Below are 26668 nucleotides of genomic sequence, written 5' to 3'. Positions count from 1 at the left end.
CAAAGTAAGGTCGCACCACTTCCTGTTTGTTTTCTTTCCTAACATCTGACGTGTTGCCTGTTGTTTACAGTGACGCTCCTTTTCTATTTTTAATTTTTGCATCAGTTGATCGTCGTCTTCAGGAATACACAGAAATGTAGCAAAGTTACTTCATCGGGAAACTTAAAAGTACTTTAACAGGCACATTTTTCTATTTTTTATTATTTCACACCGAGTTTCACGTCCTCTGACGGTGGCGACGACCTCCAGTTGTTCTAGAAGCTTCCTGAACTGCTCGTTCTCTGCAGTTTGTTTGAGCTCTTCCAACGTTCGCAGGTTTTTAGTTTAGGTTTTTTTTCACCAGATTGAGATCGGAACTCGCTGCTGTGCATTTTTTAAAACCTCCGTTTCTTCCCGGATGTCTGTTCTACGTCTTTTGGGGGGATGATTTTCGAGTTTTCTTTCACCGATTTTATGACATTTCGCCTCGAAACCTCCTGACTCAGCAAAGCAGCCCCACCGCATGATGGTTCCTCCTCCGTGCTGAACAGGTTCTTTACCTGTTGGTTTTCCTTGTCAAAAAGGACTATTTCATAAATGATAACACGTTTTATTTATGTAGGACTTTACATTTAGGTGATCTTAAAGTGCTACAAGGAAAAAATTTACATTTATTCAAAAGGTAAGTAAAAAAAAACCACCATTAAAGAACTAGAGCTACACTCGGTAGAGCTGCAGACCCTCGCCAACGCCACGTTTGTTAAAGAACCGAGTTAGCATCGCTAGCATGATAGCCGTTAGCTCATATCAATGCTAACTAGCCTGTCGGGTAGCTACATCACTGTGAAACACCGAGCAGGGAGCGTCTCCATGGCAACAGACGCTGATCTCCTCCACGAGGTGCCTCTCTCATCCACTTTGTATGGGACAGTTTCTTTCACAGTTTTGGGGGATTTTTTCGGAAACGATTTGCCGTCAACGTCCCAAAATCCAATCGATTGGTCCTTGGATGATGACAAGTCATCCCTGAAGATTTCATGTAATTCGGGTGAGTAGTTTTTGCGACAAGTTGGTTTAATTGGTTGATCATATTTAGACTCATAGTTTTCTACCTTTCTGTCACTTACTTTGTTGAAATCTAATCTTTCCCAGACCACCCCCCCAACCCCCCAACCCCCCCCATGTCGGCCCCCTCCGGTCCCTCCGGCGCCGCGGTGCTGGTGTACTTCCAGCTGGGCCTCTCCAGGGAGTCGGTCCGAGTCCCGGCAGGGAACGTGAGCTACGGCCACGCCCTCCGGCTGGCCGCTGAGGCCGTCGAGCGCAAGGTGATCCAAACCACAGACTGCAGTGTGTGTGTGTGTGTGTGTGTGTGTGTGTGTGTGTGTGTGTGTGTGTGTGTGTGTGTGTGTGTGTGTGTGTGTGTGTGTGTGTGTGTGTGTGTGTGTGTGTGTGTGTGTGTGTGTGTGTGTGTGTGTGTGTGTGTGTGTGGTTTCATTACAAAACAGCACCCGCTAGTGACCCACCACACGCTTTAGGTCGTCACACACTGTTTCAGGCCGTCACACACACTATTTCAGGTCGTCACACACTGTTTCAGGACGTCACACACACTATTTCAGGTCGTCACACACTGTTTCAGGACGTCACACACTCTGTTTCAGGTCTTCTCACACTGTTTCAGGACGTCACACACACTGTTTCAGGTCGTCACACACTGTTTCAGGACGTCACACACACTATTTCAGGTCGTCACACACTGTTTCAGGACGTCACACACTCTGTTTCAGGTCTTCTCACACTGTTTCAGGACGTCACACACACTGTTTCAGGACGTCACACACTCTGTTTCAGGTCTTCTCACACTGTTTCAGGACGTCACACACACTGTTTCAGGTCGTCACACACTCTGTTTCAGGCCGTCACACACTGTTTCAGGCCGTCACACACACTATTTCAGGTCGTCTCACACAGTTTCAGGCCGTCACACACTATTTCAGGTCGTCACACACTGTTTCAGGACGTCACACACTCTGTTTCAGGCCGTCACACACTATTTCAGGTCGTCACACACTATTTCAGGTCGTCACACACTCTGTTTCAGGTCGTCTCACACTGTTTCAGGTCGTCACACACTGTTTCAGGTCGTCACACACACTGTTTCAGGTCGTCACACACTCTGTTTCAGGTCGTCACACACACTGTTTCAGGTCGTCACACACTATTTCAGGTCGTCACACACTCTGTTTCAGGTCGTCTCACACTGTTTCAGGTCGTCACACACTGTTTCAGGTCGTCACACACACTGTTTCAGGTCGTCTCACACTGTTTCAGGTCGTCACACACACTATTTCAGGTCGTCACACACTCTGTTTCAGGTCGTCTCACACTGTTTCAGGTCGTCACACACTGTTTCAGGTCGTCACACACACTGTTTCAGGTCGTCTCACACTGTTTCAGGTCGTCACACACACTATTTCAGGTCGTCACACACTCTGTTTCAGGTCGTCTCACACTGTTTCAGGTCGTCACACACTGTTTCAGGTCGTCACACACACTGTTTCAGGTCGTCACACACTCTGTTTCAGGTCGTCACACACACTGTTTCAGGTCTTCACACACTGTTTAAAAGGTCACCGTGTGTCTGAAGGAGGTTCAGCTGTCTCTTTTACTGTGAACGTCGACGAATGCGGAGTGCCGCCGTGGTTTTCATCCACCTCATCTTTGTTTTTCTTTCATTTTTAAACTTTAATTTTCAGTTTAAATGTAGAAAAAAATGTTGAGGTTTTATTTTCTGCTTCTTTCTGTGTTTCATAGTCTGACAGCTTCAACTTATCGTTCTGACCGTGTGGTCGAGAAAGAGCGCTGAAAAACTTTCCAACCACAGCCTTGCCTTTCCCCCCCTCTGCAACACACACACACACACACACACACACACACACACACACACACACACACACACACACACACACACACACACACACACACACACACACACACCGTCCTCTTCAGATCAGTTTGAAGTTTGCAGCAGCAGGTCACCACAGGCTCAGCGTTGTTTCCTCGTGTGTGTGTGTGTGTGTGTGTGTGTGTGTGTGTGTGTGTGTGTGTGTGTGTGTGTGTGTGTGTGTGTGTGTGTGTGTGTGTGTGTGTGTGTAGTGTGTGTAGTGTGTGTGTGTGTGTGTGTGTGGTGTGCCGCCGCTGCCTCTGACACAGAAACCTTCATTCACACACCTCCGTTTCACAGCCACTCTAAACACGATGCAGCCGGTCGTCTGTCTTGTATTTGTAGGACTATGGAGACGTACAGACGAGAATCCGCTGGATAAGACGGACAAACATAAACACGATGCAAGTAGAAGCATACAGGAGATAAGATTCAAATTCAACTCTGATTTTTTCCACTTAATGAACTTAAAAAAAAAAAAAAACTTAAGATGACATGTTGAACTATGGGAATAGTGTCGAATTAAATCAAACAATGAACCTAATTAAAGTGAAACTTTCGCTCTTTTCTAAATGTTTAATTATTTTGGAGTTAAAATACCAAAAAAAATTAAAACAAGGATGTTAAGACGATTGTTTGATGTTAAAACCGTAAAAATCTATAGGAGAGTTGAAGAATCTGAGATTTTTAATTGGGCATTTTTGCAAATATTCACGATTTCCTTGCTATTTTTATTAAGTACAAAGTCTGAATGTCTTGTTTTTTATTCGAGGCTTATTCTGTATACACACTATTCTTATTTATTCAAGTACTGTGTGTGTGTTCAGGCTCCAGAGTGCAGCGTGGTCGGCGTCGGGGAGAAGATCCTGTTGTTCAGACATCGGGTCGCCGCCGCCGCCGCCGCCGCTCAGCAGCTGCAGCGCCTGACGGTCGGCGACGAGCTGCAGGACGGAGATCTCATCGAGATCATCATCGCAGGTCGGGGGTCACTAAAGCTCGGCAAACTTTATTACAAAAAGACGTTTAACTGTTTATAGCCGCTGTTTGTTTTTGTTTGTTTGTGGTCACAGCAGTTCTCGCTGTACCAGCAATTTTATTCTTCTTTTTCCTTTTCTTCATTTTGATTTTCCTTAACCTATTTTTTTATGTATTTTCTTTTTTATTCAAACAATATTTACATTATTATTATTATTATTATTATTATTATTATTATTATTATTATTATTATTATTATTAATAAGAATAATAAAACAATTAATTGTTATTTTTTAAATTATTATATATTTTTTTTTATTATTATTGTTTATTAAATTTTTTTTTATTTTTATTATTATTATTAGTAGTAGTATTAGTATTATTATTATTTGAGTAGTTTTAACTATTTCTGCAGTTTTATTAAGCTATTTTGATCATTTTCTTAAAGATGCCATATGATGGAAAATGTACTTTCTAATAGTTTTCTAGCAGTAATATTTGTCCTCATAACTTGTGTGTGAGGCTCTAGAATAGAAGGAAGTCTGTCATCTCCTTCACTTTTTAGTGAACGTGCGCTCATACAGGCGATTCAGGGATTTTCCCTTTGTGACATCATGCAGGGAAATAACCGCTCCATCTGGTAGTAGAGCTCTGCCTCACTGATACACGGAATAAATTCAGTTTAATAAGCAAAACTCATAAGTGTGACGACTCAAATGACCAAAACTCAGGAACATATTCAAGACTCGCTATTTTAACTCTTCTCCTTCTGGTTCAAACTGGTTGAACGACTTCAGGGTTGCCAGATCTGACTCCGTTTCCAGCGCGATCACGTCAAACCTCAACCTTTGTAGAAACTCAAGTTAAAACCATAAAACTATTATATGTGTGATAAAGAACACGTCATGAAGCTGCACTAAATAAATAAAATTTGTTCAAAAAAACACTTGTGTCTCTGCGTCGCCTCTCCTCAGCCTCGGCCACGGTGACGGAGGTGAGGATCCGTCCTCACGCCCTGGTGGTCCACTCGTACCGGACCCCCACCTTCTGCCACCACTGCGGGGAGATGCTGTGGGGGCTCGTTCGTCAGGGCTTGAAATGCGACGGTAAAGCTCACGCCCCGCTGCCCGGGCCGCAGAATAATGTTCCTCTCTATTCACCCCCTCCCCCGCTCATCGCTTTCCTCACAGGTTGCGGGTTAGACTTCCACAAGCGCTGCGCCTTCCGGTTGCCCGCCGACTGCAGCCGAGCGCGGCGGCAGGTCAGCACCAGCCTGTCGCTGTTCCCCCCCCGGCCCCCCCCCCACCCACTCCCTGTCCAACCAGGCGGGAGGCAGCCTGGAGGAGGTGAGCGCCAAACAAATGCTGCAGAGGTCTGCGACCTCGGGCCCTCTAGCCCCCCCTGTAGGGGCTCCCTGACATTCTCTGAAGGTTATTTGTAAATATTTTGCTTATTTTCAACAACGATCTAATTTCCAGACTAAAAACGGCTAAAAAGTAAAGTAAAACTGTTAAAAATAGCCAGAAAATTGTGAAAATAATAATATTAAAAGTATAAAAGTACAGTAAATATGCCTAAAATATACAAGATGCATAAAATAGCTGAAGTGGGGAAAATTCTTAAAAAAAAAAAAAAATTTAAAAAAAGGAAAACATCTTTAAAATGATATATTAATATATTAATATAATGAAATGTTCTTCCTCCTCCCTCCTCAGATCAGCATGTCCAAGCCCCGCTCCAGGCCCCCGTCGTGGGCGGAGCCCCCCGTCTGGATCCGGGGGGGCAGCGGCGAGCGGGGCAGAGCTCAGGTGCCCCACACCTTCCACATCCACAGCTACACCAAACCCACCGTGTGCCAGCACTGCCACCGGCTGCTCAAAGGCCTCTTCAGGCAGGGGCTGCAGTGCTCAGGTACACACACACACACACACACACACACACACACACACACACACACACACACACACACACACCTCTTCGGTTGGCGCTGAATGGTCTCATTCACTCCTCTTCCTCCTCTCAGATTGCAGGTTTAACTGCCACCAGCGCTGCGAGCATCTGGTGCCCAGAGATTGTCCCGGAGAGAAGAGAGGCGCCAACGGGGAAGGTGGGCCGCATTCCATTTAGTGTTCAGGGACCGTGACTGTGTTAGAGCATCCAGATTAAAGAGCATCTTCCTCACTAACATCCAGATTATAGATCATCTTCTTCCTCTAACATCCAGATTATAGATCATCTTCTTCCTCTAATATCCAGATTATAGAGCATCTCCCTCACTAACATCCAGATTATAGATCATCGTCCTCCTCTAACATCCAGATTATAGAGCATCTTCCTCAAACATCCAGATTATAGCACATCTCCCTCACTAACATCCAGATTATAGAGCATCTTCCTCAAACATCCAGATTATAGAGCATCTTCCTCCTCTAACATCCAGATTATAGCAAATCTCCCTCACTAACATCCAGATTATAACGAATCTCCGTCACTAACATCCAGATTATAGAGCATCTCCCTCAAACATCAAGATTATAGAGCATCTTCCTCCTCTAACATCCAGATTATAGCGAATCTCCCTCACTAACATCCAGATTATAACGAATCTCCCTCACTAACATCCAGATTATAGAGCATCTCCCTCAAACATCAAGATTATAGAGCATCTTCCCCTCAAACATATAGATTATAGAGCATCTTCGTCCATCATCCAGATTATAGAGCATCTTCCCCCTCAAACATATAGATTATAGAGCATCTTCTTCCATCATCCAGATTATAGAGCGTCTTCCTCCTCTAACATCCAGATTATAGAGCTGTATAGAGCTCCCCTGTTTCCTCCCGCAGTGCGTTTGAGGCTAATCTTTGATCTGAATTTCCCAGAATCCTCAGCGCCTGGCTTCAGCAGGCCGCTGGACGTCGAGGACGCCGACTCGGAGCTCACCAGCATGACGGACGTGTCCGATGACGACGTGTCCACTGACGGGGAGCCGGCGGCCGAGACCGGAGAGGTGGAACCGCTGCGGGAGCCCATGAGGTGGGATTGTTTGTTTTTGGTTTGTTTGGTGACGTCACGATGACGTCACGATGACGTCACGGTGATGTCACGGTGATGTCACGATGATGTCACGGTGATGTCACGATGATGTCACATTTCATAATTTACTAATCCCAGAGGGAAGTTCTTTTCCAGTCTTCACAGATTAAATATAAAAGAAAGTTAAACATCAAATAAGACGGGATAAAGATTTAATAAGTAATTTTAAAACATGAATATTTACGTTTAAGAGTGACTGAAATAAGCACAGGAAAGATTAAATCAGCCAAAACGCTCATTACAGGGAGGAGCTGTAACCTTTTATTCACGTTAAAATTTTCTGCACGTTTTGATCTGCTGTTTGTTTACATGAAAACCCAGAGGGGAAAAAATACATAATAAAATAAGATAAATAAAAGGATTTATATAAAAGGAATTTTTTTTTTTATGCTCAAGGATGATTGACAATGTAAAAAAGTATATCAAAATTAATAATATCAAAATATCAAAATCTTCCTTAATAATGACATAGTTCCAAACTTGTTTAATTCAAATGATTTTTATATATATATATATTTTTTTTTTTTTATTATATAATATATATATTATATATATATATTTTTTTTAAATGTCAGAAAAGCAGGTAAAATAAAAACGTACATTTTTCTGACCCTTTTTCATTTTTCTTCTTTTTATTCAACTAACGTTTGTACAATTTTTCAACCCAAGATGTATAATTGTAGTACTTTCTTCAAATATTCAGAATCTGATTATTGACTGATAATTCAGATTATTTCTCAAATGTTTGTTTCTTTGTAAATATTTTTTTTTTCAAGCTCATATTTGAACTGAAACACATTAACTTCTTTGATAAGAATATATATATATATATATATATATATATATATATATATATATATATATATATATATTTTTTAAGCAGAACTTTAATAAGCAGGCTTTTATCTTTATCTCCACATGGAAGACAAGACCTTTTAAAACGAGTATTTCCACACACACACACACACACACACACACACACACACACACACACACACACACACACACACACACACACTCACACACTCGTGTCTCCGTCAGTCCGTGTTTCAGCAGCAACATCCCGCTGATGCGACTCGTGCAGTCGGTGCGTCACGGGAAGCGGCGAGGAGGCGGAGTCCTGAGAGAAGGATGGCTGCTGCATCACACCGACGCCGACATGCTGGTGAGCAGCGTCCCGCTGTCGCTCTCTTCATGACGGATGAAATTAATCCACGGAGCAGAGCAACGCCGGACCAGGAAATAATCCATTAAATAGTCAAATAACTAAATGTTTTTTTTTTTTTTTACAGAAAATTAATTGGTATTTTAATGAATTAAAGGCACATTTAAGTAATTAATTAACTATATATTTAGAGAAACAAATATACGCAGATGATTTATTTAATCAATGACACATTTAGATATTTAATTCCACTTTTATTTAATTATTTAATTTGGCACATTTAGTCCTCTCTAGTCCTCAAGTGGAGAAAAACTCATAGTTTGTTGGATTTTTTTTGCATTTTCACATTAAATCATTTTCCTATAATGGGGCCCATAAGCACTTCATGTTTCTCAGATTATCCTCCCAACAAGTCCTTTCTTAGTCTTTCCTCTAAAATGTCATTTTTGTAAAACGTGTGTTTTTATTCGTTGTAATCTGGGTGAAGATATAAGATCTCTGTGAATGTTGCAACAAGCTTGTTCTTTGATGAAGTTTATGAAACCTACTCTGGACTTTAGATTGCTGGATTAATATTTCTTTTTTTTTTTTACTTTTACATTTTTTTTACTTTTTATATGAACAGTTCAGTATGTATCTTTCTTTTTCGTCAACTTTTTCTTCTTTATCTATGTGCATGTACGTTCTTATGTTATATGGACCTGTGTCTGCAATCAAGATTTTATATCATAAACACTATTTAAAAAAAAAAAAAAAAGGCACTAAAAGTGAAAATTTTAACAAAAAAGTGATTTTCAAAGTGAAATTTTGGGAGTGAAACTGCAAAGTGAACAGATTAAAGTGTAATTCCAGCTCAGATTCAGATTTGTCTTTTCTCCTCCCAGAGGAAACGTCATTACTGGATCCTGGACTGGAAGAGCATCACTCTGTACCAGAACGACAGCAGCACCAAATACTACAAGGTACAACAAACTCAGCACCGTGCTTTTATTTTGACAGGAACAACAATGGTCGTCTGTCAATATGAAAGTCTGTGTGCGATCATTGTTGGTGTTTAGAGCGTCTTGTTCTCTGCTGCATGTGTGTGTGTGTGGTTTCAGCACTAAAACAAACAAACAAACAGCACCCACTAGTGGCCCAACATGAGAACTACATTGTTTTTTATTGCTTCTGCCTTAAACAGTCGTCGTTTTCAAAAGGTTGTTGTTTTTTTTAAGAACAACGGGGAGAAAAAAGATCATTTCGGCTCGATTGAACCTCAAACTGCCTGTGCTGAAGTACCGCCTGTGACCACCAGGTGTCACTGTATGAGAGCGCAATGCTGCCACAGTACCACCGAAGAACCTGAAGGAATTTTGACCAGAAAAATTTAAAACAGTTTAGAATAAAATTAAAAGAAATTTATCTGATCAATCTAATAAAAGAATTACGGCTAATCGTGCTAAAATGCTAACAGCAGTTACATCCTGGCATTTAAAAAGTAGAAAATAAAAGCATGTTATTCTTTATTTTATCTTTATTCTCGCTGCAATTCTTATGTGATTTCTGTTATTTAAATCCATCCTGAAATAGAGTCGAAGATAACCCCTCCCCTTTCAGGAGATCGTCCTCTCCGAGGTGTTGTGCGTGAGAGGCCCCGCCCACCTCTGCGTGCCCTCGTTGCCGGGCAACCAGGCCCACTCGTTCGAGGTGGTGACGTCGTCGCTGGTGTACTGCGTGATGGCGGGCGAGGACGGCGCCGCCTGGGAGGGCGACGTCCGGCGGGCGCTGATGCCGGTGGAGAGCGGCGGGGGAAAGGTGGAGGAGAGGCAGGGTGAGGCGCAGACCTCAAATTTACATTCTATTCTATTCTATTCCATTCGATTCTATTCTAAATTGCTCTCTGCTCTGATTCCAGATGAAGACCAACACAGAGACGGCCCGGTGAGCCTCTTCCACGCCGCTTCATAAAACTTACACATGAGTTATTGCGATTTATATAAATAAAAACGGCTCAAGGTTTTTATTTTTATTTTTATTTTTTTAACAAAGTAAAGTGAGTAAAACTAAAGTAAGCGTGTGTGTTTCAGGACATCAGCGCGGTTTACCAGATCTTCCCAGACGAGGTTCTCGGTTCAGGACAGTTTGGAGTCGTGTACAAAGGTGAGTATTTTGTGCCCGAGGTTTGTAGCAGATACATGATAATACAGTTTAATACATGTTTAATATACGTAATTGTATAAATATTAAACCTCAGATGTTTTGATGCATTCATGTGCACGTCGGATATTTCAGTGTTTGTCTAAATTCTGCTTATTGTTGAAACATTTAAAATACGTTAACCCTGCGTCTACTTATGAAAATGGCCCTGAATCGAAAAATATCTAATATCAAACGGAAATATAAGATTACAGGAGGACTTTTATCTGTTTGTTTTTTAAATTGTAAAGCAGCGAAAATAATCCTTAAAACAAATAAACATTGTGCTGTAAACTATTCCCACAGATAACAAAAAAAATAAAAAAATACTAACTTAAAAAGTCAATTACAAAGAATATTAGTGAAGTATAAACGTGTTATTAAAAAGGTTTTCTTAAATATAGTAACAAGAACAGTATTTACACTGTAGAAAATGCAAGAGAAAATATATAATCGTAAAAACACATAGATAAATAAATAGATAAATAGACCTTGAACAAAAAATTTTAAACATTTTTTTATTGAAAAATAAGTAAAAACAAGTTTTTTCAATAAAATAATATTTTTTGTTGTTATGATTATTATTCGTACTCGTATTATTGTTTTGTTGTCAATAGAATAAATAAAGAAACTCTAATTACAGCTCACTAATTCATTCATGAGTTCTTACTGGCCACAGAGCAGGAACACACCTGCCACCTGCAGCCGTCTGAGCTCCCCCTAGTGGCCGCAGGGCCTCAACGCAGCTCTTATGAAGAGGAACTTGATTCAGCTCACAGGAAATGAGTTGCACCATTTTTTTTTTATAATTTTCTTTTTAACATAATCCGGTTTCCAGCCAAGAGCTGTAGAAAACCAGGAGGCATTGTGGCATTAATCCCTGGATTACGCCCTGGTGTGGGATTAAGGATGTAAGGCTGCGGCGTCCCGCTCTCCACCATCTTTCAGGCACTCACAGGAAGTCGGGTCGTCCAGTCGCCATCAAGGTCATCGACAAGACTCGATTCCTAAACAACGAGGAGCGTCACCTGAGGAACGAGGTGGCCATCCTGCACAACCTGTCCCACCTGGGCGTGGTGCTGCTGGAGGGGATGTTCGAGACGGCGGTGCACGTGTTCGTGGTGATGGAGAAGCTGCACGGCGACATGCTGGAGATGATCCTGTCCAACGAGAGGGGGCGGCTCCCCGAGCGCATCACTCGCTTCCTGGTGGCGCAGGTACGACCCCGGGTTCGAGTCCCGGGGTGTCAGACACATTTTTAGCTCAGGGGGGAAATAGAGTCACGGTAAACTTTAAATGGACATTTTAAACTCTGAATTCTGCTTTTTAAACTCAAAATTCTGACTTTTAAATTCAGAATTACGACTTTTAAACTCAGAAATCCTAACTTTTAAACTCTGAATTCCGACTTTTGAACTCAGAATTCCGACTTTTAAACTCGACTTTTACAATCTCAAACTCAGAACTCATTTTGTTTTCCTCATGGCCTTAATCCTCTTCGGTATGAATCCCTGTTGCAGCAGGAACCAAAAAAATAAATCCAGTCTATTATTGTGTCAGTTGCAATGACTTCCTGTGGTGACCCTGAAAAAACTACATAGAAAGCAGATAGAAGTAGAAACTAGTATAGTTGTAGTTTTCTTTACACTAAAACAAAGGTTACGTTGAAGCGTCGCCATTATTTCTTTTATCTCATTATGCTTTTCTTCACTTTTCCACTGGTCTGGTTAAACCTTGATACTCTGGCTTCTAAACTATTAACCCAATGGAAAGTTCTGCTTCTGCTCTTTGTGTGACTGACGGACTGAAATCAGTGGACATGTGACCTTTAACCTTGTGTGAAAGCCGTCAAACTGACACCAGCGGGTGGAAACGGCGAGGGAAAGAAGGAAAACGGTTGAAAATTGTAGAAAAGCAGATTTGCCTCCGAACCGAAAGTCCCCGAAGATTTCAAATGTGTGGTTTAACCGACGAAGTGAGCTTGCGTGTCGTCGTTCCGCTCAGATTCTGGAGGCGCTGCGCTACCTGCACCGGAGGCACATCGCCCACCGCGACCTGAAGCCGGAGAACGTGCTGCTGGCCTCCGCCGACCCCTTCCCCCACGCCAAGCTCTGCGACTTCGGCTTCGCCCGCATCATCGGCGAGAAGTCGTTCCGCCGCTCGCTGGTGGGCACGCCCGCCTACCTGGCGCCCGAGGTGATCAGCAGCGGCGGCTACAACCGCTCGCTGGACATGTGGTCGGTGGGCGTCATCATGTACGTGAGCCTGAGCGGGACGTTCCCCTTCAACGAGGACGAGGACCTCCGGCAGCAGATCGCCAACGCCGCCTTCATGTACCCCCGCCAGCCCTGGGCCTCCATCTCCCTGGAGGGTGAGGGGCGCCGCCGTGTTTCTCACAGGATTCTGATGGTCCTGCTCGTTACACTGCCCCCTATAGGATTGGAATGGTCGTTGTAGGTCTTAACGGCGGGTTAGTGTAAATGAAAACCTCGAGTTTGCGTTTTCCCTCCGTTTCCATGGCAACGGAGTGAAAAAGTTTTGTTTTCAGTGGCTCTGAGCACCGCTGTCATGAAACTCAACGAAAGTTCTGCGTTTTCTCTTGAAATCGTTCATTAATTTGTCCTTAAATTTTTTTTTTTTTTGTCACTTTCGACCAACCGGACTTCGTCTGCAGCCATAAACCTTCACATCTCTGACTAAACTCTTACCTGAGTTACAAAAAAAATTACATTTATTAGTTTAAAAAATGTTTTCGAGTTCGATTTAGCTTTTTTTTTCCTCGAGAAATCCATTTATTTGCATTTATTTCTCACTATACAATCCTGTTTTTTGTTTTTTTTTCTTAAATTCAGAGCGTATTTCCTTAAAATTCTACTCGTTTCACTGTGTATTACTTTCTTTTGGACTCATTGAACCATTTATTGGATAATAGTTTAGAAGAAAGCTGACGCACAAACACTTGCAAATTTTAAGTAAATCCTCGAATAAATGGAAAATAACACATTAGTGTGGAGATAGGTGTTATTTTGTTGTCTTTATTTAATGTAAAAGCATTTTCTCTTTAGGAAAACATCTCATATCCTCAGGAAATGTGAGAAACGGCTGCAATGTACACAAAAAAACCTGTTTCTATATTTAAACGAGCTCATTTTTAGTACACATTTTTTCTCAAATGACACTTTGTATTAAAGCACAATATTAATCTTTGTGATTTTCTTTCACTTTGCACGTTTGAGTTTATGATTAACAGATATTCAGGTGTGGAAATTGTGTAAAATTGTCCTTTAACAGTTAAAACGTTTTATCAAGAGCTCGACGTTGAGGTGCTGTTATTATCCATTTGTCCACCAGATGGCCTCAGTGGGTCTAACCCTCCTCTGTGTGTGTGTGTGTGTGTGTGTGTGTGTGTGTGTGTGTGTGTGTGTGTGTGTGTGTGTGTGTGTGTGTGTGTGTGTGTGTGTGTGTGTGTGTGTGTCCTCAGCGGTGAACCTCATCAGTAACCTGCTGCAGGTGTCGGTGCGACGCCGGTTCAGCGTGGGGAAAGCGTTGGGTCACATCTGGCTGCAGGTCAGTCTTTTATTACACACTCGGGGTGCGTCCCAATAGTGTTTCCTCCCCTGAAGGAGGTTCTAAAGGAAGCATCTCAGTTTCATTAGGAGATAGGAGGGACTGTTAGGAGACAGGAGGGACTGTTAGGAGACAGGAGGGACTGTTAGGAGATGGGAGGGACTGTTAGGAGATAGGAGGGACTGTTAGGAGATGGGAGGGACTGTTAGGAGATGGGAGGGACTGTTAGGAGATAGGACGGACTGTTAGGAGATGGGAGGGACTGTTAGGAGATGGGAGGGACTGTTAGGAGATGGGAGGGACTATTAGGAGATAGGAGGGACCATTAGGAGATAGGAGGGACTGTTAGGAGATGGGAGGGACTGTTAGGAGATGGGAGGGACTGTTAGGAGATAGGAGGGACTGTTAGGAGATGGGAGGGACTATTAGGAGATAGGAGGGACCGTTAGGAGATAGGAGGGACTGTTAGGAGATAGGAGGGACCGTTAGGAGATAGGAGGGACTATTAGGAGATAGGAGGGACTGTTAGGAGATAGGAGGGACTGTTAGGAGATAGGAGGGACTGTTAGGAGATAGGAGGGACCATTAGGAGATAGGAGGGACTGTTAGGAGATAGGAGGGACCATTAGGAGATAGGAGGGACCGCTAGGAGATAGGAGGGACTGTTAGGAGATAGGAGGGACTATTAGGAGATAGGAGGGACTGTTAGGAGATAGGAGGGACTGTTAGGAGACAGGAGGGACTGTTAGGAGATAGGAGGGACCATTAGGAGATAGGAGGGACCGCTAGGAGATAGGAGGGACTGTTAGGAGATAGGAGGGACTATTAGGAGATAGGAGGGACTGTTAGGAGATAGGAGGGACTGTTAGAAGATAGGAGGGACTGTTCGGAGATGGGAGGGACTGTTCGGAGATAGGAGGGACTGTTAGGAGATAGGAGGGACTATTAGGAGATAGGAGGGACCATTAGGAGATAGGAGGGACTATTAGGAGATAGGAGGGACCGTTAGGAGATAGGAGGGACTTTTAGGAGATAGGAGGGACTGTTAGGAGATAGGAGGGACTATTAGGAGATAGGAGGGACTATTAGGACGCACCCCAGGAGACTTGCCCCCTGGTACCTCTTCATTCTGCTTCCTGTTTCCTGTTTCCTCCCCAGGACTTCCTGCTGTGGTGCGACCTGAGGCGCCTGGAGCTGCAGCTGGGCTGCAGGTACCTGACGCACCGCGGCGACGAGGAGCGCTGGGAGAGGCGGCTGGACTTCCCCCCCGAGCTCCGCTGGGACCCCAACAGTGAGATGGACATGTGACCCCCCCCCCCCCCCCCCCCCCCCCCCCACCTCCAGCCAGGACGTCAAAGGTCAGGACCCACTTTAAAATTCCACTTCTTTTTAAATGGTGAAGGACAGAAATGTCTGGTTTGATCAAGTGAAACTAAAAACCTCCATCATTTCTCCGTCTTGAGGTGAATTTTCTTTTTTCACAATAAAACGCCGAAAGATTCCAAATCTTCTCATTTCGTTAAACTTGCGCCCAATCGTACAGCGAGCTTTGCGGCGAGCGGACTGTAATCAACCCGATCGATCGATCAGACCAATAAGATCATCATCTGCTTTGTTTGTTCCGCTGAAATGAGCCACATTTAGAAACTCCAGTCTTCAGCTGTTTTTAAGTGTTTTTATAAAGATATTCCTTCTGTTCGGTATCGGCAAGCTGCCGCCATCATTTCTCTGAAAACGGCGCCACCTGGTGACGGAAAGAACAACTTGGACGGTGATCGGACGTGCCGTTTCCGATCAGTCGGACCGATCGAATCAGAATAAGTGTTTACATGACTCGGCGTTAATCGGATTCCTTGCGTTCCATTTAATCGCAGCTGCTTGTTGGACTTCCTGTGTGTCGTCATGGAAACACTTAATCTGATCAGATTCTCGGATGCAGTTTTCGTTGCTTTCAAGACTCTTCCTTTGACAAAGTTTGTGTTTTTTTCTTTTTTCTTCCCTGAATCGGTCAAATAGACGCCATCTTTGATTTCCCAGAAACCCTTGCGGCAGGTTTTTCCAAAGCGAAACACTTTTTTGGTGTTTTGTTTTATTCTCTGAAGCGCTTCCTTTTACAAGAACTAAATAAAAAATTTTTTAAAACATTTTCCAGGTAGGGTAATCGGATTACTTTGATTCCGTTTGTTTTGACTTTCTGCGTGTGGTTTGCATGCTCTCCCTCCGCTTGCGTCGCGTCTTCTGATTTTAACTGAAGCTTCCTGTAGCGTTTGAGTCTAAAAAAAAAAAAATCACAAACAACCGTTTTTTTTTTTTTAGTAATATAATTTTCCTTTTTTATTCCAAGTTGAGCTTTTTTTTTTTTTTTTTTTTTTTTTTTTCTTTTTTCCCTTGAAATGTCCTTGAAAGTGTTTTAGTGTAGCTGGCGGACAGGATGAGTCGGGGATGAAGGGAGGAGGAGCACAGAAGGTGAAATTAGGATCATGCACACGGAGGACGCCACCCATTCATCATGGCCGACTTTTCTTTCTTTCTTTTTTTTTTTTTTTAAATTTAAATCAAAGAAATGGGACCAAACCCCCCCCCCCCCCCCCCCCCCCCCCAAAAAAAAAACCTCTCGTCCTGCTACAGTTTCCATCCTTCTTTTTTTCTGTGCACAACTTTCCTGAACTTTGTCACCGCCTCCCTGTGCCTTTCTTTCTCCTTCCTCGCCCTCCTCCCCCTCCCTTCATCACCCGTCCTCCGTTTGTTCCTGAGTTCTCTTCGAGCGGCGGCGGCGTTTCTTTTTTTCTTTATTCGTCTAAACCCCCAACGAGGCATGCACAACCAACCAACCAGCTGTTTTATCACGTTTTCTTCTTTAATCACCCTTCTGCAAAAAGAGTCATCGGAGGGGGAGAGAGGGGGGAGGGGGGAGGGGGGGGGGAGGAGGGGGCGTGGCTCAAAATTCACTCTTTTTCTTACTTTCTTGTTCATTCTTTAGTTTTTTTTCTTTTCAAAGGTACAGAAATGAGATCTGAAGACAGCCTCTAAGATTTGAGCAGACGGAACCCCCCCCTCCTCCCCCCACCCCCTCTCTAACGCAGTGTTTCTGAGCATGAGGGGAGGAAGGAGAGAGAGAGAGAGAGAGAGAGAGAGAGAGAAAGTTAAGAGAAAATGATAAAGCACGAGGAAGGACAGTGGAGGAAGGGTTTACAATCGCTTTCTCCAAACAGGAGAAGAAGAAAAAAAACTAAATAGAAGGAGAAGCGGGGGATGAAGGGAGGAGGAGGAGGAGGAGGTGAAGAGGAGCGGCTGTCTTTATAAGTCGCTCTCCCCGTAGAGGGCGCTGGAGAAGGAGATGTAGTCCAGGGCTCCGGAGGCGCCGTCGGCGCCGATGTACCTGGTCATGCGGGTGATGCAGTACTCGGCCTGCTCGGGCGGCAGCTCCCGGCGCAGCTCCTCCACCGTGATGTAGTTCTGCAGGACGGAGCAGAAACGCCGGCAGGCGCCGTTTTACGTGTGAAAATGAATCGGGGGGGGGGGGGGGGGGGGGGTTTGTTCTTTTTTCAGAAAATGTTTGCCGTTTGCACAAAAACTTGTCGTTTTCATGTCGGCCACTAGTGGGTGCTGTCGGCGCCGTTTCACGTGACCACATCGTACTTGGACGATCGTCCGCAGGGCGCCGCGTTTTAGGAGCAAACGGCCTCGGGAACAGAGTTTCATACCAGGAAATGTAAAAATGTGTAACGGAAGGACTAAATAAAATAGTGATGGAGGTTTTTGTAGCAGCTTTCTATTGTCACATGCTGACATCTAGTGGCCACAGATGGTATAAGTCACATGACCAGTCATAGAAAAAAAAAAGAAAAAAAAAAAGTAACTTATAGTCTGGGAAATACGGTAAAAAATAAATAAATAAATAAATACATTTTTTCTAAAGTACTTTCTGGCTGTAAATTCTGAAAAAGTTCCATTTGGTTGCTTTTATGAACTTTAAAAAAAAAAAAAAAGGTGTACTGATTCGTGCTGCTCACCTTGTCGGACGCCAGGATCTTGAAGGAGGCCATGACCTGCTCGGCGGTGTCGGTCTCGGCGGTCTCGCGGGTCATGAAGTCGATGAAGGCCTGGAAGGTCACCACGCCCGTGTTGTTGGGGTCCACCAGGGTCATGATGCGGGCGAACTCCACCTCGCCCTGCGGGACGGAGGGACGGACGCAGCGGTCAGAAGGGCGGCTCGTCCCCGTGGAGCCGGGGTCGGAACCGGGACGCCACTCACCAGATCGTAGCCCATGGAGATGAGACAAGCGCGGAAGTCGTCTGGATCCATCATGCCGTTCCTCTTCTGCAAGGCGGGAAATCAAACCGTGTTTCAGTCATGTGGTAATACTCATCACTGACACACAACAATACTCAGATTACTCCAGGTCCCAGCAGTAAACTGGCGTGTCTGTTCTGTGTGAATTAAAGGACAATAAAGACAAACGTTTGGGAAACTTCAGGAAAACCTGCTGGATCGTTTCTTTTTGTTCAGACGAAGCTTCTTGGTTTCAAAATCTTGTTTCACTGGTTTTTAAAAAGCGGCACGTTAGGAGGAAGAGGAGCATGAAGAACTCCTAAAGCTTCGCTGGATTTATTATTTATCTTCAAGTGTTGTGATTGTTGTTGTGACGTGTGTGTGTTGATGTGTGTGTGTCGTGTGTGTGTGTTATGATGATATGTGTGTGTGTTATTACAATGTGTGTGCGTGTGAGATGTGTGTGTGTTATTATGATGTGCGTGTGTGTGTGTGTGTTATTATGATGTGCATGTGTGTGTGTTATTATGATGTGCATGTGTGTGTGTGTGTTATTATGATGTGTGTGCGTGTGTGTGTGTGTTGATGAGTGTGTATGGTGTGTGTGTGTGTGTTATTATGATGTGTGTGCGTGTGTGTGTGTTATTATGATGTGTGTGCGTGTGTGCGAGTGTGTTATTATGGTGTGTGTGTGCGTGTGTGTGTTGATGAGTGTGTATGGTGTGTGTGTGCGTGTGTGGTATTATGGTGTGTGTGTGTGTGTTGATGAGTGTGTATGGTGTGTGTGTGTGTTATTATGATGTGTGTGTGTGTGTGTGTGTGTGTGTGTTATTATGATGCGTGTGCATGTGTGTGTGTGCGTGTGTGTGTGTGTGTGTGTCCTCTGACCCTGTCGAAGTGGTTGAAGGAGGCTCTGAACTCGTTCAGCTGCTCCTGGCTGATTCCTTTGGCGTCGCGGGTCAGGATCTGGTTCTCCACCTCGTTGATGGTTCTGGCGATGGTGGTGAGCAGCTGCTCCCAGCCCACACGGATGTGCTGCAGCCAGGGAGACAGGGGGGGGAGGGGTGAGACGGACAGAGAGACAGGAGGAGGCGGAGGAGGAGGCGGCGGCGGCTCACCTCCATGGTGTAGTTGGTGTGCTTGTTGTCGAAGATGAGCGACTCCTGGCTCAGCTGGTGGTCGCCCTCCAGCTTGTCGATGTTGGATTTGTAGTTGATGATGTTCTGCTCGTACTGCTTCAGGCTGTTCATCTGTTCCTCCAGAGAGCCGGCGATGTCCACCGACACGTGGCTGATCTCCTGCACACGCGTTTCACACTCATTCAACTCGGCTTGATCGGCCTGGCACCACCGACAACACGCTCGCTTCTAGAAGCTTCACGACGGAGAGAAACCCAACAGACCCTCGTCGTTCCGCGTTGTGCTCGCAGAACATCGCTTCACATCTTTACCTTTGGCCGAGAGGGTTCTATTTTTGTCTGCAAAATTTATTGATTTATTTGAAAATTTCATACGATTCGGGTGTGAAAAGTTAGAGATTTGTCCTCATCCAAGGACCAGTAGATTAGATTCTGGAACGTTAACGTTAAAACATTTTTCGATTAAATCCCCAAAAAACTGCGAAGAAATTTCCCATGCAAAGCGGATGAGATCAGAGGAGATCAGCGTCTGTTGCCATGGAGACGCTCCCTGCTCAGTGACGTAGCTCACGGACATCAATACGAGCTAATGGCTATCATGCTAACTGGGTTCCGTAAACAAATATCGCATTGCCGAAGTGTTGCGCTCTACCGAGTGTAGCTCTAGTTTTGATTATTGTCTGACTTTAATGAGCTCTACCATCACACTTCTCTCTGTAGTTTAACCCTCCGCCACTGAAACGTATGGCGCCGCGCCGTACCTCCATCTTGGTTTGAATCCAGGGTCCGATGATGTTGGCCTGGGCGGCGAACTGGCGCCTCAGCCTCTCGTTGGCCTGCTGCCGGGCCACCTCCTCCTGGAGCATTTGGTCTCTGAGGGGCACCAGGTGCTTCACCTGCAGCGGCACATGGACGTCCTCCGTCACTACTGATGGTGAATAACTGAACAAACACTGTTTATCCTTAATCGAACACAAAATTAATCATCTTTAAGCGCAGCTGACGGGAATAAACTTGAGAAACAGGCATTTCACTGTATTCTGTACCAGTTAGTATCATTAAAAATGCCTCTATGTTGAAATTGTAGTTTTCTTTCTGGTCGTAATCACAGCGGGGGTCATTTCAGTGCAGCTCGGTGGCAGAACGAGCACCGGACCTCCCCTCTGTGATTTGGCGGCTCGAACCGAGCTTCAGTTCAGAGCCGCTGGACTCACAGTGTCCCACTTGGTGCTGATGTCCTGGGGGCTGAGGTTGGTGTACGGGTTGATTCCCGACAGCTTGATGCCGTAGGTCTGGGCGATCTTCAGGATCTCGTTGTGGATGCCCATGGTGGCCATGCGCTCCTTGTCGGCTTCGGGCAGAGTGGCCTTGAACTGGTCGTGAGCCGTGATCAGACTCTGGCGAAGGAAGACGAGGATGAGCGGGAGGAAGAAAGAAAAAGTCTGAATTTCTACAGTAAAACACCAAATAAAGCACATTTTGTGATAATTATGTGGTAATAACAGATAATTATGACAATAAGTTAAAGGAATATAAAACATTTGATCTTATAAGATAATATCTGAAGATTCTGGAGTTTGGATTTTCAGGCTTTATAAGCTTCAATTACAAAAAATTAAACAATATGAGTGAGAATAGTAACATTTAGCCCATAATTTCAATTTTTGTAGATTTTTATGACACACCTGAGTACAGACACGGACTTTTTCACTTTCATAATAATAATAATGATAAAACAATAATATAAAACACTTAAAAGCAGCAATAATAATCAACACTAAAGAAAAGAGTTTTTAGTTGTTGACATATTTAACATTTTATTCAAATCATTTCATCATGATATAAATAATCCGTATAAAAAATGATTGAATTGGAAAATGTTCCTTCATTATTCATCTAATACATTTTATGAAAATCCCAAATATTTGTCACTGATTAGATACTACTTTGAAACTTCACAAGCACCACATTTAAAAAGTAAAAAAAAAAAATATATATATATATATATATATACTCAAATATTCTTTTGTATATTTTCTGAAAGTATAAATAACTTTTCTTTTGAAAGATTTAATCTGAACGTATGATCCGGTTGGATCCCGTTTCCTTCCTCCGTACCTGGATCTCCTCGATGCTGTGGACGATGAACATGTCCTGCAGGTCCTCCACGGCTCCGTCCATCCAGTTGTTGAAGGGCGCCGCCCTCTTGGCGAACTCCAGGTACAGCTGGTCGATGGTCTCCCACAGCTTCTCCACACGCTGAGGTCACAGAGACACAAACCACAACTCAAAACGCTGTCGGTGGGGGGTCTTTTCTCCACCCGTTTCTGCCTCCATCAGTTGTTTTTTTTTTTACCTCCAGAGAGTCCCTCCTCTTCTGGGTGAGGGTTCCCAGGTTGTCCCACTGGTCACAGATGCCCTGGCAGCGGGTGTTGACTGTGGCGGCGTCGTGGTAATCCAGCTCGCTGGAAACAGGAAACAGGAAACAGGAAACACACCCTTCAGGACAGTAGAATAATAGAATCATCTGCGCTTTTCTCTGGTTTCTTCACTCGTTTTTTATCTTGTCGTCCCTCCGTGGATTTAAAAACGAGCGTACGTTTGTTATTTTCTGTTTTCGCACGTCGCTGCAACACAAACTTTATCAAGCGCTCAGACACGCTGATGATAAATTAAGAAAGAAATCATTTATTATTCCACTTAAGAATGAAGTTAGTGACAAAGATGCAAAAGGGGAAAGATTAAATTAAAGTTTCTGCTTCTTCCTGACTTTTTAAAAAGCAGAAATTGAAAACAGAGCGTCGTCGCTCAAAATCTTGTTTATTGATTTGGATGTTTTTCTTTTTACTTTGTTTATTTTTTACATATTTGAGAAAGAGAGAGCGAGAGAGATAGATAGATAGATAGATAGATAGATAGATAGATAGATAGATAGATAGATAGATTGCTCGTCTATTTTTCTTTATGAGCGTTCATGTTGTGATGGCGGGTGAACGACCCGCCCTCCGACTCGTCTGTGTCGACCAATCAGGCGACGTCACATGTTCTACTCCTCTCGGCTGCACAGGAACCTTGAAAGAACCTGGTAGCAGAACGAAGTAAGACGAGTAATGTCCAGCTGAGTTAATCTGATGTTTTCCAGTTCATACCAGGATTATTAATCCATTTCTTTTGACTGTTTGGTCAAATCTCTCCCTCTTTATCAAAGTATATATATATTATATATATTTCAAACAAAAACAATAAGGTCGACGATATTTTATATTTCTAGCGTCTCAATATGACAAACAGGATTTGTTGGAGTCTAATAAGCAACTTGATTTATGAGTCTACTTCTTCTGAAGTTAAAATTTTTTTTTTTTTTATAATTATTTCCACACCATAACTCAGAGATGGAAGAATGAGGGAGTTATATAATAACTACAGTGAATTTTGATCTGATCTGATTTGACACATTTTGCCAACATTTCTTGCGAAAGTTGGACTATACTAATTATGTCAGTACTTATACTAGATTTATAAAAAATGTATAGAATATCGATTACAAATAACGGTATGTAAAAGTACACTGTACAGGATTTATTTTTATCAAAAATAATTCTGGAATCTCATCCGTGGACGAGTCGTCCTACAATCGTTTGTACTTTCTGAAGAACTCGATGTACGTCATATACATATTCAGCTGGTGTACTGTGTGTAACATCAAAGAGAGGATCTGGAGTCGCCCTGCGGAGCGGCGAGGAGTAAAAAAAGATGGCTAAGATCAAAGGTTTGTGCTCGCCGCCTTTCATCTCCAGTGGTTAACCTGCTTTAATCCGCTGCACCTTCGTTCATATTCAACGGAGAGAGTTACTTGAGCTCCTGGGCGATGGCGGCGATCTGCTCCACGCGGTCCTGGTGGGCGGCCAGGTCGCTCTCGAACGCCTCGTGCTTCCTCATCAGGGCCCGGATCTCCATCAGGGAGGCCGACTCGTAGTCCTTCTGGGACAGGAGGTCCTCCTTACCTGGAAGACAGAACGCTTTGTGAGTCAGCGTCCTCCAAACGCCTCATTTTACTGCTGGAATCAGGAATTTCTCTGGCGTTTGCACGTTTTTTGTCCCCTGAGCAGGTTTGATTAAAACACAACACATAAGCTCAATAAAACTCATTAAAGTGGAGAATTTTAACTTACTGAAGGGTATTTCTTTTATTTTAATACATTACAAAATCACATTTTCAAATGGAAAGTTTTTAAATTGTTACACAAGTATTTTTCTGCTTTATCTTGAAAGGATGAGAAGTTTTAAAAGTATTTCATACTCCTCTTCACTTGACATTATTATTAATTGCTCACTTGAAACTATTTCTTTTACTTCTCTGTGAAGCTTTAAAGGGTATTCCCTGGAGTCTGAATGGAGTTCTCTAAATAACTTTGCCTTGCCTTTATCTAACTGAATTTTCTGAACTTTAAATAGAATTTATTCTCTTTTCGCCGTATAATAAAGCTCAATTTATAAACATGTCATTAATTTTTTGGATTGTCACAGGAAAACAATGAATATTACCAATAACACAAAGAACATAAAGGTGCGATAGACGGTATCCATCGTTCACACACAAGACACACAAGGAAGGTAGTTTCATTGAGGAGTTTAAAGAATAAAAGATGTGATGGCCTGACTTAAATAATCAGCAATGGAAAATAGAAGTCAGAAAATAAAGAAAGAAATAAATCAACAAATAAAGAAATATAAAAAAGAATAAAGAAACAAATGACTAAATGAATTAATAAATTATAATCAAAATTTTTTTTAAAGGGAAACCCACATCTGTATACAGATATCGATACTGATATGATATCGATCGGGGCCGATACTACACAGAGTATCGGCCCCGTATCGGTATCGGTATCGATATCAGGGCCGATACTGGCATCGGTGCATCTCTAATTGTTTGTCAACTAAAGTTACTCCAGGAAAGCGCAAATGTCTCAAAGTGTTTGGTTTCTATTTTTCTTCTAATTTCTCCTTTTCCCCATGTTAAATCCTAATAAACCAATCAGGCGCGTTCTCCTTTAAGCGGCGTACTCCCTGCACGGCGAGGCGGTAAACGTGTGAACCGTGGCCCCGGCGGCTACCTGAAGTCCAGGACTCGTGCATGGCGCACTTCTGCTTGAACTTCTCGGCCAGGTGGTCGAGTCTCTCCAGGCGGCGGATCTCCGTCAGCAGCCACTCCTCGTAGCCCTTCTCCACCTGCTCCAGGCCCTTCCAGGCGTTGGCAATATCCTGGAGGAGAGAGGTGGGGGGGGGGGGCATTGTTTACTTACACTTTTTCCACCGTTATATGTCTGATAATGTTCTATTAATGAAGTTTGAAGAAAGAAGGCGCTCACCGACACCATCTTGCCCTCGGAGGGCATGAAGGCGGGCCTGTTGCTGAGCCTCAGCTTGGTCTGCAGGGTGTTGAAGTTGATCTCCAGCTGGCACTTCTCCTGGACGCGCGGCGGCTTGTGGATGCGGCGGTAGTCCCGGAAGTCCTCCAGCTTCTGCTGCATGGCGCGCATGGTCTGCTCGGCGGCGCGGTTCTCCAGCCAGGGGGTGGTGCGGCGGATCCACTCCAGCAGCTGCAGCCAAACCCACAGTTAGGTTCCATCAACCACGTCGCGTCGCCTCACGCTTTACGTCAGACAGGTTCCCGGGTGGATTTCACACCGGAAGCCTTAAAAGTGGATGTGATAGGAACACGCTCCGTCACCTCGCTGGCCAGCTTCTCGTACTCCTCCATCAGCTTCTCGTTCTCCTGGTTGACGGCCAGCACTTTGCAGATGCGGTTGGCGGCCGTCTCGGCCTGCGAGGAACGACACGGAGGGGCGGGGGGTTTGATTCAAGCGTTTTACGTACGACGAGCGACCGTCGCTGTCCGGGTCAGAACAAAACGCTACCTGCTCGGCGCCGGCGAAGGCGTGGTAGAAGCAGGACACGTAGGTCATGATGGCCTTCTCGTCGGGTTTGGGCGTGTTCACAATGTCTGGGGAAAAGAAAATAACACTTTAGATAACACCTCAGTTGATCCTGGAGCAAAGCAGTTTGGTGGTGTGTCAGTTATGGAGTATTTATTTAGATTAAATATATCTAATCTATAATCTAATATAACGTGATACTAAAAGATCGTAAAACCTTCAGCGTCGAGCATCTTGGGGATGTCCAGGAACTTCTCGGCCACTTCGAAAGCGGTGTTCAGGTTACCGATGGGGTCGTCCTGCAGGCGCACACACACACACACACACACACACACACACACACACACACACACACACACACACACACACACACACACACACACACACACACACACACACACACACACACACACACACACGCACACACACGGGAAGCAGAAAATAAACTCCAATGCGTCCCTGATTGCACATCACGGTTTGGACTTAAACTACTTCGATTTGAATAACGCTGAAAGAATGAGTTCTAAAAATTTGGACTATTTGTTTATATGTAAATCTGTTTATAGGATCTATGTAGGATTGCTGTTGCTCAAGTCATTTCTATTATTTTGTTCTCTTCAATCTGTAATTTATTTCTCCAATCAGTACAAAATAACGTAAACCATTAAACATGTTAGGATCACGTTTAAATTCTTGTTCTTAAGCTTTTTACATTATTGACTAGTTATTTATTACATTTTGGGTTTTATTACTTTATATTTTATAACAATCCATATCAGGCTCTAACGGGGCGTTTAATAAGTACTCGTTATCAGCAAGTGGCTAAAAGTCAGTACTTTTAAGAAGTAGTATGGGCGCGTCACTACAAAGTACCATGAAATACACATTAGTTATACGTAAGACTGCGTCAAACACATATTGAAGTAACTTTCAAAGTAAAGCTAAAATGACGTTTTACAAAAAAAAAAAAAAGCAACGTTGTGAATTGAAAAGTAGAAGTGAAGAGACGGTTAAAACAGGGAGCAGACGGAAGCGAAGGAGACAAGAAGAGGGAGGGACAGTCCACCTTTCTCAGTTTGGAGTAGTCGATGAGGTCGGGTCTGTGTCTGTGGATGAGGGCACACAGCGCCAGGCCGTCCTTCCAACTGAGCCCAGAGGAGGAAGAGGAGCAGAGCGGGGAGGAAGAAAAACACTCAGAGAGGAAGAGGAAAAGGTTCGGCGGGAATATTGAGACGAGGTCAGGAGGCAGGCGAGCGAGGGACGCCGCCGCTCGGCGTGGCAGGCCCACCTGATGTGGAAGTTCTGCACGTTGACGTTCCTGTAGGGGGCAGTCTTCCTCTGGCACCACAGCAGCAGACCCTCCTTAGCAGAGGTCTCTGGTGAGCACACACACACACACACACACACACACAC

The 26668-nt window shown here is 43.9% G+C and overlaps 2 protein-coding genes across 2 annotated transcripts in view; one reads left to right on the top strand and one right to left on the bottom strand.

Moving 5' to 3' along the window:
- The first annotated feature begins 920 nt into the window (after nucleotides 1-920).
- prkd4 (protein kinase D4) lies at nucleotides 921-18384 on the top strand. The gene is given in 19 exon segments (XM_080486590.1): nucleotides 921-1027; nucleotides 1132-1304; nucleotides 3751-3901; nucleotides 4873-5004; nucleotides 5089-5192; nucleotides 5194-5244; nucleotides 5614-5809; nucleotides 5922-6005; nucleotides 6782-6935; nucleotides 8037-8160; nucleotides 9045-9122; nucleotides 9760-9973; nucleotides 10058-10083; nucleotides 10230-10302; nucleotides 11287-11555; nucleotides 12343-12709; nucleotides 13820-13905; nucleotides 15064-15263; nucleotides 17934-18384. Coding segments are annotated over 17 exon segments (2403 nt in total). The 5' UTR covers nucleotides 921-1027; nucleotides 1132-1160; the 3' UTR covers nucleotides 15214-15263; nucleotides 17934-18384.
- The window catches only part of actn3b (actinin alpha 3b), a 32381-nt gene continuing 22002 nt past the window's right edge, over nucleotides 16290-26668 (bottom strand). Inside the window, exons 5-21 of the mRNA XM_080486585.1 lie at nucleotides 26544-26631; nucleotides 26322-26400; nucleotides 25473-25554; nucleotides 25238-25323; nucleotides 25051-25143; nucleotides 24689-24919; nucleotides 24434-24581; nucleotides 23170-23320; nucleotides 21673-21781; nucleotides 21435-21575; nucleotides 20531-20713; nucleotides 20078-20212; nucleotides 19297-19476; nucleotides 19067-19213; nucleotides 18161-18226; nucleotides 17919-18077; nucleotides 16290-17361 (exon numbers count right to left, since the gene is read on the bottom strand). Of these exons, the coding sequence (XP_080342711.1) occupies nucleotides 17203-17361; nucleotides 17919-18077; nucleotides 18161-18226; nucleotides 19067-19213; nucleotides 19297-19476; nucleotides 20078-20212; nucleotides 20531-20713; nucleotides 21435-21575; nucleotides 21673-21781; nucleotides 23170-23320; nucleotides 24434-24581; nucleotides 24689-24919; nucleotides 25051-25143; nucleotides 25238-25323; nucleotides 25473-25554; nucleotides 26322-26400; nucleotides 26544-26631 (2237 nt within the window). The 3' untranslated portion in view covers nucleotides 16290-17202. The remainder of the gene's footprint in view (nucleotides 17362-17918; nucleotides 18078-18160; nucleotides 18227-19066; nucleotides 19214-19296; nucleotides 19477-20077; nucleotides 20213-20530; nucleotides 20714-21434; nucleotides 21576-21672; nucleotides 21782-23169; nucleotides 23321-24433; nucleotides 24582-24688; nucleotides 24920-25050; nucleotides 25144-25237; nucleotides 25324-25472; nucleotides 25555-26321; nucleotides 26401-26543; nucleotides 26632-26668) is intronic.

The sequence above is a fragment of the Lipophrys pholis genome, assembly GCF_963383615.2.
Source record: "Lipophrys pholis genome assembly, chromosome: 18".
Lineage (NCBI taxonomy): Eukaryota > Metazoa > Chordata > Actinopteri > Blenniiformes > Blenniidae > Lipophrys > Lipophrys pholis.
Note: the sequence above shows the minus strand (reverse complement) of the source record. Positions and strands in the feature narration are given on the sequence as shown.